The sequence below is a fragment of the Gracilinanus agilis genome, chromosome 3 (genome assembly GCF_016433145.1).
Source record: "Gracilinanus agilis isolate LMUSP501 chromosome 3, AgileGrace, whole genome shotgun sequence".
Classification (NCBI taxonomy): Eukaryota; Metazoa; Chordata; class Mammalia; order Didelphimorphia; family Didelphidae; genus Gracilinanus; species Gracilinanus agilis.
The window spans coordinates 112966303-112984031 of NC_058132.1; the positions used below are offsets into that span (position 1 = coordinate 112966303).

At 34.8% G+C, this 17729-nt stretch overlaps 1 protein-coding gene across 2 annotated transcripts in view; it reads left to right on the forward strand.

Moving 5' to 3' along the window:
- TMEM135 (transmembrane protein 135) overlaps positions 1-15471 on the forward strand; it is a 386383-nt gene extending 370912 nt beyond the window's left edge. For both annotated transcript variants that reach the window (XM_044668213.1, XM_044668214.1), the window contains 4 exons: positions 5552-5628; positions 11012-11110; positions 11913-11980; positions 15268-15471. In XM_044668213.1, coding sequence (XP_044524148.1) covers positions 5552-5628; positions 11012-11110; positions 11913-11980; positions 15268-15400 — 377 coding nt within the window. In that variant the 3' untranslated portion in view covers positions 15401-15471. The remainder of the gene's footprint in view (positions 1-5551; positions 5629-11011; positions 11111-11912; positions 11981-15267) is intronic.
- The last annotated feature ends 2258 nt before the right edge of the window (positions 15472-17729 follow it).

Here is a 17729-nt window from a genome sequence, read left to right on the forward strand (position 1 = left end):
TAGGGGTTATTGACTCCTTATTCTTATTCCCTATAAATTGGGGGAATTGAGGGAATTGAGGGGATTAGGGAAGCAAGTGGTGGTAAGAATTGAGTGAACCACACTGATTCCATATTGTGATTCAATTATGGAGCTAGCACAATTCCTTTTCTATTTAATTATGAATCTGTTCCAAATTCTGTCTTGTGAGAAAACTATTCAGTTATGAGAATTGGGAAAAAACCTTATTGTATTATTTGAACCTAGTCCTTCATAATTGGGAAATTAGACTACTTCTATCTGCTGTTTAGAGACCTTTATTTAAGGACTTAGGTTATGCTGATCAGAATTACAATCAGATTGATGCATGGAGTTTCTCATAATTGTACCTCTCAAGCAACTTATATATCTTATCTGAAAACTGACCCCCCGTACAATCAATCAGCTTTCATGTTCCTTTGATTATTTACAGATACTTGGAAGGAGTGGGACACCTCTGTTTCTGAATTCAGGGGATTGTACCTATTATTTCCCCCTCCCAATTTGGAAAGTCCCTAATCTTTCATCCAATTAGAAATCAGATTTGTATTGTTTCCTTTTAATTAATTGGCTCATTTGATAAGTTGTTTACAACGTATAAAAGTCAGGATCACACTGTATTCCCTCCTAAACTGAGAAAATGATCTGGTCCCAATTTGCGGAGTAATTACCATCCATTACTTATAAATCATAATGCTCAGAAGATTGAATTTTTGTTTCCTTGGTCATTTCATCTTTTACTTCCCACAATATCTAGTCTATTGCCAAATTTGTTCAATTTTACCTTTATGATACATCTTCCATATTTCCCCTTCTCTCCTTTGACATCACCACCAGCATGATTCAGATCCTCATTACTTCACTTTTAGATGATAGCCAGATTATTGGTTGTTTCCTTCTCACAAGTTTCTCCCTAGTCTTAATTCATCCTCCACTCGGCTGTCAAATTAGTTTTCCTAAAATGCAGGTCTCACTGTATCACTACCCTATTCAGTAAGCATTAGCAATTCCCTATCACCTCCTGGATTAAACATAAATCCTCTGTTAATCATTGAAAGCCATAACCTATACCTTTTTCCATCCCTGTCTTTCCAGTCTCTTTAAGCCTTACTTGCCCTATATATTGTGTGATCCAGTGACACTGGTCTCCTTATGGTCTTTCCATAAAACACTGTCTTTTCTCAGAAATTTCTCTCCCTTCTCATCTGTCTTCTGTGTTCCATGGCTTCCAAAAGTACTCTTAATATTTGTCCCTTCTGTCTGTTGACTTCCCTAAGTTTCTCCTGCATGTATCTTACTTGTACATAGTTGTTTACATGTTTCCTCCCCAATAGACTGAGCTCATTGAGAAGATAGTCTTCATTCTTTTTGTATCCTCAGCACTTAGAACAATACCTTGCATATAGTAGGTGCTTAATAAATATTTATTGACTGACTAACTGATTTCCATATACAAAGAAAAACAGAAAAAGAAGACTGTATATGAAACTATGAATTTGTATTATATAGTTTTTAACATGATAGCACTGCCCTAAATTTCTACTCCTTGTGTTTTTCTTAGTGTTTCACTGATACTTTTCTCTTAAAAAAATTATTACTACCCATAAGTTCCCCATGTGCCTAAATAAAAGTTTTTGATAAATGTCAAGCATTTAATAAAAGTCAAGCAAATAAAATCTATGAATTGGAAATGTTTGAAAATGTATATCTCTTTATACCCTTGTAGTACACTGTCTCTACTAAGATGTGGAAAGCAAGCTTCATGATTAGCCTGTTTTTCCTTTATCTTATAGGTTTTGCTCTTGGATCTGCTATTCTTTATATCAGTTTATATATGTCTTCCTAGCTTTCTCTGAATCTATCATTTTTGTCTTATGAGTCAATAATATTCCATTATATTCCTATTCTATAACATGGTAAACTAATCCTCCATTAATGGGCACCCACTTTGTTTCTAGTTATTTGCTTATAACAGTGTTTCTACACATTTATATTTTATGCAAATACATGTATATTTATATATGTTATATGTATGTGTTTGTATCTCCTTTCATTCTGTTTTTGAGTTCTTTGATGCATATGGCTAGTAGTGACCCATATCTCTGGTTCAAAAAATGTGTGTGTAGTTTAGTGATTTTTTTGGGAGTTATTTTAAATTGGTAGTTAGGACACTTCACAGCTCCAGTGACAGTGCTTTGGTGTTCCTCATCTCCCACAATCCCTCCAACAATTACACTTTTCTGTTTTGCCATCTTTACTAATCTGATTTGCTAGTTTACTAATCTGATGAAGTAGACCTCAGAGTTGTTTTATTTTTTTTTTTAAACCCTTGTACTTTGGTGTATTGTCTCATAGGTGGAAGATTGGTAAGGGTGGGCAATGGGGGTCAAGTGACTTGCCCAGGGTCACACAGCTGGGAAGTGGCTGAGGCCGGGTTTGAACCTAGGACCTCCTGTCTCTAGGCCTGACTCTCACTCCACTGAGCTACCCAGCTGCCCCCAGAGTTGTTTTATTTTGTGTTGCACTTATTACTTATTTGGAACATTTTTTTCCTGTGGTTGTTGAGTGTGTGCATTTCTTTCACAAATTGCTTGTTCATATTCTTTGGCCATTTATTTATTAGAGAATGGCTCTTGTTATTATATATTTATATCAATTTTATCAATTATATCAATTTATAGCAATTATAGCAATAAAATTATATCAATTTAATAAGTGAAATTAGTAAACTTACTATATGCCAAGCAATATGTTGAATGCCAGAGATACAAAGAAAGACAAAAATATCCCCTACTTTGAAAGAATTCACATTCTAATAGATGAGACCACATACAAATAACTTTATTTATAAGTTATAGACAGGCTAAATTGAAGGAAATCTTAGAGGAAAGATACCAACATTTGGACAGGAGACGTCAAAGGGCTTATTGGAGAAGGAAGAATTTGAGTTAAGTCTTGAAGACAACTAGGGAGCACAAAAGAAAGAGATGAGCAGCAAGACCATTCCAGGCATGGGCGTAGCTAATAAAATGACACAAAATCATGAGAAGGAGTATCATTTTGTAATGAATAACAAAGAGATCATTGTAATAATGCATACATTGATTTACCAAATTAATATTATACCAATCAAACTTGCAGAGAACATACCAGACAAAATGATAAAATTCATTTAGAGGACTGTAATATCTGCAATATTGAAGGGAATAATGAGGGGGGGGAGTCTAAATGAATGGAAAAGTATCATTTTTAATCCTCAAATTATAAAGCAGTATTCATACAAACTATTTAGTGCTGGGTAAGAAATAGGAAATAAAATTACAGGAAGACATTAGACAAAGAAAAATAAAAACAGTTAAATTCATCTCACTCTTCATTAAACTTGAGAACATAAGTTATTCCTGTAGAAATGTCAACATTTTACACCAAATACCATCAAAATGGATGTGTCTAGAATATTAAAAGTTCACAACATAAAAAATTAAAACAGATCAAATATCTTTTCCAGCTGTGTATGGAGATCATTTTTAATAAAGAGATAAAAATGATCATAGATAAAAGATATCTTATACTTAAATTTCATAAATATTTGTAATTATTCTAGTTGTATGAAATTGAAAAGCTTTTGTATGAACAAAATTAATGCAACTAGGGTCAGAAGAGAAGCAGTCAAATGGGAACAGATCTTTGCATCAAAAGAAGTCTTTAGGGCAGCTGGGTAGCTCAGTGGAGTGAGAGTCAGGCCGAGAGACAGGAGGTCCTAGGTTCAAATCTGGCCTCAGCCACTTCCCAGCTGTGTGACCCTGGGCAAGTCACTTGACCCCCATTGCCCACCCTTACCACTCTTCCACCTATGAGACAATACACCGAAATTAAGGGTTAAAAAAAAAAAAAGTCTTTATCCAAGATTATGAGGAACTAATATTAGACCAAGAACTATTCCCTAGGTCAGGGGTCAGCAACCTTTTTGGCCGTGAGAGCCATAAACGCCACATTTTTTAAAATGTAATTTTGTGAGAGCCATACAGTGCTCACAGTGCTGCTCCTGTAACAGCACCTGAAAAAAAATTGACTTTGTGGCTCCTACAGAAAGAGCCATACGTTGCCGACCTCTGCCCTAGTGGGTACAAATTCAAAGGCTATCACAGTAACTAGAATTTATGAGACATTTTATGGCTTCTTGTGTACTTTATAACATCTCATTTTATTCTTAAAACAACTCTGGAAGATAGGTACTGTTGTTGATTCCCTTTTACAGATGAGGAAACTGAGACTTAGAGAGATTAAATGGCCTGCCCAGGATCACATAGCTAAGAAAATATCAGAGGCTGGATTTGAACTCAGGTTTTCCAGACTGCAAGCTCAGTGCTCTATCCACTGCACTACTTAGCTCCCTCTAAAAATGACCCTTAAAAAAATTACTTGCTACCATCAACCTTAGAAAAGATTATTCCAAAACACTACTAATAAAAGAAATATTATTCAAAACAACCATAAGGTTTCATCTCATAGCCAGAAAATAGCAAAGGTAATAAATTGAATAATTAATACTTGAAGGGCTTCAGAAGGACAAATACACTAATATACTGTTGGTAGATTTGTAAATTTGTCCAATCCTTTTGGAAAACAATTTGAAACTATAATAAGAAAGTGATTAAAAATGTCCATACCCTTTGATCCAAAAATCATAATGCTACCTTTATGCCTTAGAGTGGTCAAAGACTTAAAACAAGGTCTCACATGCCCCAGAATATTTATAGCAATACTTTCTGTAGTAGCAAAGTATGGAAAACAAAGGAGATATCCATTAATTAGGGACTAGCTAAACAACTTGTAACACATGAATATCATGGAATGTTATCATAATAGAAGACATATTAAACATAGTAATATAGAAATGCATGAGAAAACTTGTGTCAATTAAAATTGAAATGAACAGATCCATGGGAAAAATATACAGTAACTACAACATGAATAAAAAAACAAAAAAATTTGCCAAAAATGGTGTGTAATATTAAATACCAACTTAGCCTCTTAAGAAGAAATGGAAAGTGCACTTGTTTGCTTTCTTTGATGAGGTGGAAGACTATGGGAGTGAAAAATGACAAACATTATCAGACTTTGTTGATGTGTTGGATTAGTTTTGCTAGACAGCTTTTCATTTTCTTCTTTTGTTCTTTGTTCTAATAGAACTCTGGTTATGGGAAGAAGGAAGTATTTATTTTGAAATACAAACAATATAAAAACAAGATAATTTTTTTAAAAATTTCAAGTAAATTTTTACAATATAGTTAAAGTATTTTCTTGCGGAAATGAAGATGAATTATTGGCTGAGAAATTGATTTTACTAACTTTAACATGAGATCCCTCCTTTCTTTCCAAACTTTAACCTAATTTATAAGTGCTCTGGAATACTCTTATACCCAGGGTCTGCTACAATTACAAATAACAATACCAATAATCTGGATAGAATTACTGGACTGAATTAAACATTTCAGAACCCCCTCAATATTACCTTTTTGTTTTGTTGTAGGCTTTTTGGCAGGTATATCAATGATGTTTTACAAAAGCACGACAATCTCCATGTATTTGGCTTCCAAATTGGTAGAGGTAAGCAAATACTTATTTATGTTGATTATTCTAAAATATTTGTTCTTAACTTCTCTCTGACTATTGAAGCAGAAGAAATTGTTAATCATAAACACAAATTCCAGTGATTATCATGAAAAAGTATAACATAGTGTTTTATCTACAACTATTTAAGCATTTAATATAAATATGCTCTCTGCTACAGGAATTCATCATAAACCTATTAAAAGAGGCTTTTCTTCCTTTTGTTCCCTGTGACTGTCTAGTATAGTTATGGTGAACCCAAGGCACATGTGCCAAAGATTGCATGCAGAGTACTCTCTGTGGGCACTCGTCCATCCCACCCCCTAAGTCTGTTACTAGAAAGGCAGAGGGACTTGAGTGGAGCTCTAACCCCTCCCCTTCTCCTCTGTGCCTGAAAACATTTTTTTTCACGTCCCTGTCCCTCTGCCCAGCAGCCCAATGGGAGTGCTTTTTTCCTTCCCTTTGTGGGGTAAGGGGAAGATGCACCTAGCACTCAGTTGGGGTGGGGTGGGGCATGGGAAACGGTCTTTAAAAGGTTCACTATCACTGTTCTAGTAAAACTGTAACATAGTAATTTCCTTCTTTTCATTTTCATCTGGTCATTATCTAATCTGGGCACAGACCATTAGCCAAAAATAAATGCTAGAAAATGGATTCTCTAGTAATGGACTCTGGAGCATTTAATTTATGACTAAAAAGAATATTGAATGATTTTTTTCACATAGAAATAAAGCATTTTGTATATTTTCAATAATATGTAGCACAGAATTATCAAATTCTCATTGAATATATAATTTTCAGCATTCCTAGGCATGATTTCCTTACATAAATTCAATAAATATATTCTGTGTTAATTAAACTACAGTAAATTATGTAGTAAAAATCAGTACAGGCTACCTCAGAGATATTAGGTTTGGTTCCAGGCCATCGTAATAAAGTGAGTCACCTGAATTTTTTGGTTTGTGCACATAAAAGTAATGTTTACATTATACTATAGTTTATTAAGTGTGCAATAGTATTGTTTCATTAAAATACCAATGTACATAACTTAATTTAAAATACTTTATTCCTAAAAATTCTAACCATCATCCAAACCTTCAGCCGGCTGTAATTTTTTGTGGGTGGTGTGGGGGTGGTATGGTTGAAAGGGGAGTCTTGCTTTCATGACTGTTCAGGGTGCTGGTTGTTGAAGGTTCAGTAGACATTAGCAATTTATTAAAATAAGGCAACAATCAAGTATACTGCAATGATTGACTCTTCCTTTTCACTTAAACACTTAGAGGCCATTTGTAGGGTTATTAATTGTCCTAATTTCCATATTGTTGTGTCTCAGAGAATAGAGAGGCCAGAGGAGGGGAGAGAGTGGAGAATAGTTGGTTGATAGAGTGATCAGAAAACACATGGCATTTATCTATTCATTTCTTTCTCTTATATGGACATGGTTTGTGGCACCCCAAAATGATTAAAACAATAATATCAAAAATCACTGATCACAGATTATTGTGACAGATATAATAATGAAAAAGTTTGAAATATTGCCCAAATTTCCAAGATGTGACACAGAGATATAATGTGAGCATGTGCTATTGGAAAAATGGTGCCAATAGTCTTGTTTAAAACTTGTCACAAATCTTGAGTTTCTTTAAAATAAAATGCAATATCTGTGAAGGCACAGTAAAACAAATTGCATAAAATAAGCCATACCTGTAGTTAATATAGATAAACAAGCTTTATAGTAATTTTTTTAGGAATCTATGAATTAGTTCGCAAGTATATCATACTTACTATGTGCCTACCACTGTGTGAGATAAGAATTAGAAAACCATGAACTTGGATAAGGGAATATATTCTCCTTTAAAATATTCTTGACCTATCTATAGTCATCTGGACTCAATTTTGAAGTCTTATAGATATGGGGAATCCACCACTTGTCAAGACCAACTGTTCTGGTTTGGGACAACTCTCTGTGTTAGATTTTCCTCACATTAACTCCAAATTTGCCTCTATAACATTTACTCATTGGTCCTATTGAGTTTTGTCCTCCAAGCCCAAATAGAGCAAATGTAATACTTTTTCTAAGTACTAATTTTCCAAATGCTTAAAAGCAATTAGCATCCCTTCCCTTTCATCCTCACTCACCTGCTCTTAGTTTAAATAATGCCTTAGATAGTGAAGCTATGGCACATGTGCTGGAGGGGGCTGGTTCCCTCCCCTTCTCCACCATTCCTCAGATAATTTCTCACAGGACCCACCCCTCTGCCCAGCAGCCACTGGAAGCACTTCCTCCTTCCCCTGTCTGGGGTAATGGGGGCAGCTTACATGCAGCCCAAGGGAGAAGTTTGGGTACTTACTCTCTAAAAGGTTCACCATCACTGGTAGAGCCTGCTCACTACCTTTTCTTTTGGGAGAAGGGTGGCAATTTCTTTTATTTCTTCTTTGCTATAATTTTGCCTTGTTCATTTTTCATTTTGGTCATTTGATTTTCCACCACCCCTCTTTTTTTTTTTTTTTAAGAAAAATTTCTTAATGTCTTTGTTTTCTTGCTGCAAATAAGTTCCCAGGTATATTCCCTTCTTCCTTTTCTTACACTAAAGCAGGCGTCTTTTGACAAAATATGTATATATAAAACTATGACATACATGTTTCTTTTTATCAGTTCTTTCTCTAGAGGTAGACCTTTATAGTTATTCTTCAAATAATATTTCTTTTACTGGATATAATGTTCTCTTGGTTGTAAAGTTGAAAAGACCTTGTACCTCTTTAAACTACATTACCCAAACTCCCTTTCACCATACCCATAATTCCTTAAGCCTTTTCCTATTGGTTGTGGGTTTCACAGGCTGGTTTTGATATGGTTGTTGTGGGCGTGGTGATGGGGCTTTTTTGGAGAGGAGGCGCAGTGATAAGGGTGAGTTGGGACTCTTTCCCTTCGCTTTTAATAAAAATCCTTATAAATATCATACTTTGGAGGCATTGAATATTAATTTTAAAACTTACAGTTGGCGACTTACGAAGGGATCCTCAGATTCCCTGTGAAAATAGTTCCCAGCTGCGCCCTCCTCCCCCTTCCTCACTGCCTCCAAAGTATGATATTCTCCAAAATGGTTGGATCACAGTTCTAACAGTGTTGTATTTGTGTCCTTACATTTCCAAATCTCTCCCATTTTATCATTTTAGCAAATCTGATAGGTGTGAGTCTCAGTGTCTGGATTTGCAGTTCTCTCTAATCAATAATAATTTAGAGCAGTGATGGGCAAACTATGGCCAGCGGGCCAGATGCAGTCCCTGTAATGTTCTATCTGGCCACTCAACATTCTTCCTAATCTGACCAATACAATGAGTAGGATACAATACAATGAAACTTCGAAAGAGTTGCCTTAGAAACAGACTGTCAGATGAGCATTTCCTTTCCTTTGGCCCCCTCTTTAAAAAGTTTGCCCATCACAGATTTAGAGCATTTTGTCATACACATAGCTTTGATTTCTTCATCCAAAAACTATTCATCTCCTTTGACTATCAATTGGAGAATGGCTCACATTCTATTTAAAATATTTTTTCCATGGTTACATGATTCACAATCCCCTCCATTCCTCTCCCCCCTCCCTGAGCTGAAGAGCAATTCCACTGGGTTCATGTATCATTGTTCAAAACCTACTTCCATGTTATTCATACTTGCAATAGAGTGATCCTTTTAACATCAAAACCCTAATCATATCCCCACTGAACCACATGATCAATCCTATGTTTTTCTTCTGTGTTTCTGCTTCCACAGTTCTTTCTCTGGATGTGACTAGTTTTCTTCCTCATAAATCCCTCAGAATTATCCCTGATCATTGCATTGCTGCTAATACAGAAATCCATTACATTCAGTTTTACCACAGTGTATCAGTCTCTGTGTATGATGTCCTCCTGGTTCTGCTCCTTTCGCTCTGCATCAATTCCTGGAGGTCTTTCCAGTTCATGTGGAATTCCTCCAGTTCATTATTCCTTTGAGCACAACAGTATTCCATCATCAGCAGATACCACTGCTATCACCACTGCTCAGTGTTGTGTAACATATAATAGGTGATACCCTGAACTAAACCCATTACTCCACTGTGGACTGAGCAGGCAGAGAACAATGGTTATATCATTTTCACTGTTCTGGAAACTTTGCTTTTTCTACCATAATTTGATAGCGTATTTAGCTGTTGAGGTTTTTGTGTCATCATGTTGAATTGTGCTTGTAGGTCCTTTAAAACTCAAAGGCCTTATTCACATAAACTGTTTTTGTCTAGCCAGACTTTTTTTAGCTGCTACTTATAGAGTTTTGTTGTTTTTTAACAGAAGTTTTGGCTCGTCCTTCCCAGTTTGTTTGTCCCTACATTTTCACTAATGCAGGGAACTCACAGGAGGAAAGCTCCCAGGGCAGACCCACATCTATTCTGTGATTGACAGCACTGAGAGGGCAAGTGACTTACACCAAGTGTACATACAGTTAAGAGGTGTCCTGACTCCAGGGCCAGCTTTCCATCTCCATTATTCTTTGTTAAACTTCATCTCATTAGACTTGGCCTTTGCCCTAGGCTCAGACTGCTATCTAGGATGTTTATTACCCCTTACAGCTACTTGTCATTTAAAGATAGAAGAAACAATATTGATGCTTTCGTCTAAATCAGTATCTAAGATAGCAGGACCAAGAATAGATCTCTGGGGTGATCCACTAGAAGTAAAATAAGACTTTGTTCCTTCCAAAATGTATGGTCAAATTAGAGAAACATAATGTAGACACAAAATCAACTTGGAAATTGCTTTTTTAAAAAAATATCCAAAGGAATCTCAGCATTTCGTGTAAATTCTGATTTCACCAAACTTATTTCTGCATCTGCATTAAATTCTTTAACATAAATGCTATATAATGCTTGATTATGTACATCCTTAAATTCTCATGTGGATCTTTGCCGCTTTAAAAAAAAAAATTCTTAACCTTCTGTCTTGGTATCAACTCTAAGACCGAAGCGTGGCAAGGCCTAGACATTTGGGGTTATGATTTGCCCAGGGTCATGCAACTAAGATGTGTCTGAGGCTAGATTTGATCCCATATTGTCCTGACTCCAGACCTGGCTCTTTGTCCACTGTGCCACCTAACTGCTACTGGAGTTTCTCAAGTATATTCTAAGGTCTTTGTGAAAAGGAACAAGTCTGATGATCCTATTTGTATTGTCTGTAGGCTAACTTGATTCATATTAGCAGTTTGATAAATAGATTTTTGTTTTATTTTAAAATGTTTGCTGCATGCTTAGAATAGCAAAAAAAGTATATCACAACTAATGTAGAACATAGTACTATTTTCATTTAAAGTGTCATCATTTATAAACCTTGCATTGCAATTATTTTGTAGACTATGTATTTCAAAGGCATTGAAGCAGGGAAAGTACCCTATTTTCCTCATGCAGATACCATCATCTACTCTATCTCCACAGCAATTTGCTTTCAGGCAGTAAGTATGCCTTTTGAAATGGGAAATGAAATTGTTTTAGTTTTTAATGCTTATTGTATCCTATGGAAAAGTCTAGATTATCAGACATAGATGGTAGGGCATTTCACTTCTTTTCCTAGCTAAGAATAGGAATCACTAAGAATAGAAATTTCTTCTTCAGACAGATCTTATTATGTAAATATGTTACTTCTTGAATTGATATTAAGTTCAGTTTGAAAGTAATTTAAAATTCAATTAGAATAAGCCAATAGAGATATACAAGAGTTTTCTTGTACTTTCCAAGTCAGTAAAATATTCCAAAAGGGACAGTATCGGCAGCATTGCTGTCAGACCAACAACATGCAACAGCAAAAAAATAAAGTTTTATAGAAATGACACTTTTCATTTTCTTGTTTATATTTTCCCAAAGTTCTGTGACCACTTTTATTATTACATTAAGGTAACCATAGAATGCTATTCAACAGGGTTTTCTTGTTTTGTTTTTTGAGTTGAGGGTAGTTTGATTTGTTTATTACTGCTAGTAAAATGGTAAATAGCCAGTGGATATACTTCTTAAAGATGATGACTAACAAGTTATTTTCTAAAGTAAATATTTAAAGACTATTGGTGTCTATAAAAAGGGTATCCTGATTATTATTAAGTAAAACACTAATACATTTAGCATTGTTATTGTTGTGGTTATCAATATTAATAGATCATGAGTACAAAAAAAATTAAAGGTAGGCCTGCTGCATCTTATAAATGTTGATTGTATTTTTGTTACATCTTGGAAGAACTTTAATTATCAGGATTATTTTTTTAGGCTGTCATGGAAGTTCAGACCTTGCGACCATCTTACTGGAAATTCCTTTTAAGACTCACCAAGGGCAAGTAAGTGACTAAGATGATTTGAATAATTTAAATTTCCTCAAAGGGAAAAATCTCAGTTCTCTAATATAGAAAATGTATAGGGCAAATAGACAATTCCTATGATACAGATAAACAAACTGTATAATTTCACCACTCTCCACTCAAATTAACTCTCAAGAGAATAAACAAGATATGCATTTATTGAACATGATTATATGCTTCCTCTTCTCTATAGATATTTTGGAATTGCCTGAGGTTCTAGATTAATACAATGTGATTTTACTTAAAACTGTTGGATATTTATAAAATATATGTGTGCATATATGTATAATAAATACATACTATTTAAACAATTTCATAAATGCAAGGCTTTTTTTTTCATTTAAACTTAATATATTAAGCAGATTAGTTAAAAGACTTCAATCCAAAAATTGCACTAATAAACATAGAAGGAATCACTGGGTTTAAAAACATCTTTCTGAATCACATTTGACTCCTTCAACTCAGATAGTAGTCTCTCCCATTCTTTTAGATTTTCAAGGGTAGATATTCTACACCTTTCTCTTCAGTAGGCTTAGAAGTTAACCACTCATCTAAAATAGTAATCTCTTTTAATTAAGCCCCTTCTTTATTCTTTCCTCTGAAAATGGAGAAGAGTTGACTATTAATGTTCAGTACTTGAAATCTTCTCCAAAAATGTGAATATACTTATTAATTTAACCCTGTCTCTAATATTTAGAATTAATTTAGATAATTTAGTTAATTTAGATAACCCAGTTCATTCATTGTCCCTTCATATGTTCAATTCTTTAATCATTTTATATTCTTCACTGATTTCTCTTTTTCTTTCTTAATTAAAACATAATGTGGGGCAGCTGGGTAGCTCAGTGGATTGAGAGCCATGCCTAGAGACAGGAGGTCCTAGGTTCAAATCCGGCCTCAGACACTTCCCAGCTGTGTGACCCTGGGCAAGTCACTTGACCCCCATTGCCTACCCTTACCACTCTTCCACCTATAAGTCAAAAACACAGAAGTTAAGGGTTTAAAATTAAAAAAAAAAATCTTAAAAAAAAAAAAACAAAAAAAAAACATAATGATATGAACTAAGGGGCCAAACTGGAAAATGATATAATACTAGCTTTTTTAAAATAGCCAAAAGGTTATAGTGCAGGAATTCAATACCAAAGTAGTATTAGTATATCCTATTAATTACTTTGGCATTTAAAGAAAAAAAATCTTTATTTAAATTGTTGATTTTGTTTGTGGCTTAAAAAAGCTTTATTGAATAATAAGTAGTTATATATTTGTTGTGGTTATAAATTGGTTATGTTAATTATATAGTTATATTTTTCAAATACCCATTTTTACCTTATTAGGTCCATAATCTGCTATTCTTTTTTTTTTCTTTTCATTCTCCTTTATTTAATACAGACATCTTTAGTTCATCAAGCTCAGCTTGATGATACAAATTAATATCTAGAGCCTTCTTGCAGACATTTGGGAAATAGTTTTATGGATCACCTTATGGACCCATAAAAGATATGGTCAATTCTGTAGAACTCCTCCAAAATCTAGGAAAAAAGAAGTGCCTCAAAGTAAAAGAAAAATTCTTCAATCTGCCAATTGACTACTAATGCTTAATGTCCCTACCATGGAGACATGTATCATCTAAATACATGCAGGTTTCTGAAGGATTTTGTATTTTTCTTCCTCTAAGAAGTGATTTTTCTGGTCATAATTATTCTTTTTTAAATAAGCAGTAGAATCTAAAATGAAACCATGATTTATTTCTACCAGAAACTTGGATTCTACCCCTTAAACCACACTGGACTCTTTAAAGCAGGGGTCCGCAATGTATGGCTCTCAAGCCATATCTGGCTCCACCTCCGAATTGGACTGGCCAGTCTGGGCAGAGCCCCAAGATGTGCCCCAGGGGGCCCTTCAGCCCCCGCCCCCAATATTCCAGCGCCGTCTGCCTCCATCCTCCTTCAGCAGGCGTTTATGGCTCTCATGGCCAAAAAGGTTGCCGACCGTTGCTTTAAAGGATGCTTTTGCCTTATTCAGGCCTTCACCTTATTACCTGATCATCTCCAGACTATGTACCATGTAACTTCCCCTACTTCTGCCACCCCTTTATGTGTTATCTTCCCTTATTAAGAGTGTAAACTCATTGTTAGAATTTAGCGTGGTATCTTCCCCCACTTCTTTTCCTCTCCCATTAATTTTAAGGTCGTTATGTCCCTGAAAAAGTTGAAAATCCATGTTTATTTTGGGCAGCAAAGTAGTACAAGGGATAGAGTGCTGGACCTAGAGTCAGGAAAATTCATCTTCCTAAGTTAAAATCTTTCTTTATCCTTTTTAAACCTTCTTTTTTAGAATCAATACAGTGCAATGATTCCAAGGCAAAAGAGCAGTAAGGGCTAGGCAGTAGGAGTTACATGACTTGCCCAGGGTCACACAGCTAGGAAGTGTCTGATGCCAGACTTAAGACCAAGATCTCTCATCTTTGGCTTTCAATTCATTGAGCCACCTAACTGCTACCCTAACTTTAAATCTGGCCTCAGACACTTATTAACCATGTGACCCTGAGGAAGTCGTGTAATCCTTTTTTGACTCAGTATCCTATTTGTAAAATGAGCTGAAGAAAGAAATAGCAAACTGTTGCCAAGAAAACTTCAAGGGTCATGAGAAGTTAGACACAACTGAACAAAAACAATTTAATTAATCTTTAAATATTAACACCTTTCCTAGGGGAAAGGATGAGAAACTATTAATATATGAAGATGCAGGGGCTGCTAGGTGGTTCAGTAGATTTGAGAGCTTGGCCTATAAATGGGAGGAATCCTAAATTAGAATCTTCATTTCATCATTGCTGGTTTTTTTAAATGTGATTTAATTTATTAGAAAATTCTCACGAACACTCAAGTTGAGATCTGATATCTGGTAGAAAGATTGAGCTACAAGTGATAATAAGTTTTGATGCATCCTGAGATTCCATAGCACATTATATTCTTATCTAAAGTTTTAGATAGTCATAGGAGAAAAGTGATTTCTGATCAAATCAGATAATATTTATAAAAGTAGCACATAGTAGAGTAGAAGCATAGTAGAATAAGTGTTTGTTCCCTACCTACGTCCATCCTTAATTTTGCCATTACCTATACTGTTAGCCCACTTACCCTCTAGGTACCTCTATTCTTTTTATCAGATGAAAGCAATGAATCCATATTAAATATTATGAATAACTTACTTGATAGAAAGGTTCATAAAGTCCACATTTGCTTACACTCTCACCATTCATTTTCTAGGTTTGCAGTTATGAACAGAAAAGTCCTTGATGTATTTGGTACTGATGCATCTAAGTACTTCCGGGATTTCACACCCCAATTGGATCCTAGATATACTTCTGTGAAACCAGATCTACCTGTGGAGCTTTCTTGAAGACTATCCCTTACTGTGATTAAATGTGATATCATTTTGATCTGAAAAGTTAATTGAGTTGGACAGAAAGAAGAGGGCCCATGTTCCACTTCAGTGTTATTTCAATGAGAAATGCTTTTTATTGATCATAAATACTGAAGCTTTTTAGGAAGGTGTTGCTTAATAATTAAGCTCCCTCCATAGCCAGAATATTATTGTGGATCACTGTAGTGTTTGACAGTATGGTAGAGTCGTGATTAAATTATGTCTAAGAGTAAAGGTAAATGATCTCAAGAGAAACGAAATGACATAAAAGTATGCTTAAAATAATACTTTAAAATATATCTTTAGTTCATTCCAATATAATTCCTGGTGAGCCTAAGAATAGTTCCATGTTTGAGAATTTATAAAGGATCGCAAGTACACAAATTCGATCTACTGTATTTTGGTTTAATTTTTCATTTGGTAACTGTGGTGGTGAATGCCCCATATTTGAAATAATAACAAATACTGCTACCTACTCACTAAGTAATTTAAGGGAAAACAATGGCCATTTTGTTTCAGGGTTGCAGAGGTATCTTTTACCATCTGATTAAATATGGCAGTAATAGCATCTTTAAAGCTCTGTTGTTAACACTGATAACTTCACCCTTCCTGGTGATAAGATGGACCATTTGGCATTCTAGTTAACAGATGATCCAAATGGAAGGAAATCATAGTTTGTCAAATGGAAATTGGCATATCCGAGAAATCTGAAATGCAGTGTTTAAATGTTTACGGAAGCATTACAAGTGAATACTAAAGAAGTTACTTTTAAAAGTACCAGCTTCCTGTAGATTAATTGCACTTGATTTTATTAATAAGGGTTGTATTCTTCAGAGCTAGTTTTATTGCCATTGCTTTTCCAAAAGGGATCAAAATATTGTGGAGCAGTTCTCTAGAATAGCAGCTTTAGCAAATTTCTAAAGCCTTGTTTGTTCTCGTTCAAATGTGTCCCATGGGCAGGGAGTTATTTTATATTGATAATGACAGCTCCTGACAACATGAAATGCCACTGGATGTTAAAAATCAGTTTCTTGACAAATTTGCTTCTGATTTTGTCCTGCCTTTTCCCCATTGTCACCATGTTTTTTCTGTGTTAGAATAAAGTAGTGACAAAATATAGTCACTGCTAATTATGAAAGTTAGTTCAGAACAGCTGTGGCTGAAATATGATCACTCTTTAGAGCTTTTCAGGGAAAAGTTGTACTTTTCTAAGCTAATAAAGCTTGGACACTTGTGATGTCTGCTGTGAATGGAACATATAATAAGAATGACTATATTTTTTTAATGCAATTTAGTTGCTGAAAAGTTTGTAGCCCATTTTAAATTAATTATGGAGTAGAACCTGTGTTGCAACTGGAATTGTAACCCTGCCTTTAAAATACTTAATCCCACATATTCAGTTCCATAAAGTCATGTAACTCCATCCTCTGTTGTTATGGCAAACTGAAAACCAACAGAAATCAAGGCATCGATGGTAACATAGTAGAGATCTACATTGGTTTCATCTAAATACTTTGTTTTGATTAACTCTGTAGAGCTGACATGTGCCATCAGGACACACTAGGAAGAGATTGTGCCAGTTTCCAACTCCAAATTGTATTAACATAGTTTAAAAGTTTTTCCTCACTGGAATCAATAAAATATGATAGGCTCCATGTTAGGAGTTTAAAATTATTAAGCATTGCCATAACCAAGAAACACTGCTGTTTGTATCTCGTTTCATTCAGAAGCCTTGGTTATAATGCTTTTTTGTCATGTAAAAATAAAATCTTTTTGATCCATAAGTTATTATTTTCATTGATATCAAAAGATCATTTGTTGGAATGACTTAAGTCCTACTGTAATTTTCTTTCTGAGATTCTAGAGTAAAATATTTGCTGCTTATAAAGATTCAACTCTGTGATTTACTTTTATTAATAAAAGCTGATAAATAGCCTGGGCAGAGTTCCTAAGTGTTTCTTGGGATGGAGGGAACAAGCCTCAGTGAGTGTTTAGAAAAATTCTGAGGAATATGAAAAGAGTTAACTTGGCCTTTTCCCTTCTGTAATTAACTTGAAAAAAAATGGCTGAAGCAATCTATTTGTTTATTATTTTCAGGGTTCCAAGGTAAGTTCCCGTGAGTAAAAGTCATCCTGTTAAAAAAAGAATTCCCTAAATCTGGTGTTAATAAGAAATCTGATGGCCTTCAGCATTTGCTGGTCCCTTGTGCCATTCCCTATATTTCTCCTCACTCTCTTAAATAGGAAATAATGGCTAGGTGACTGGTAAGAAAAGGGAGGCTATCCTTTGTACTCAGAGAACACCA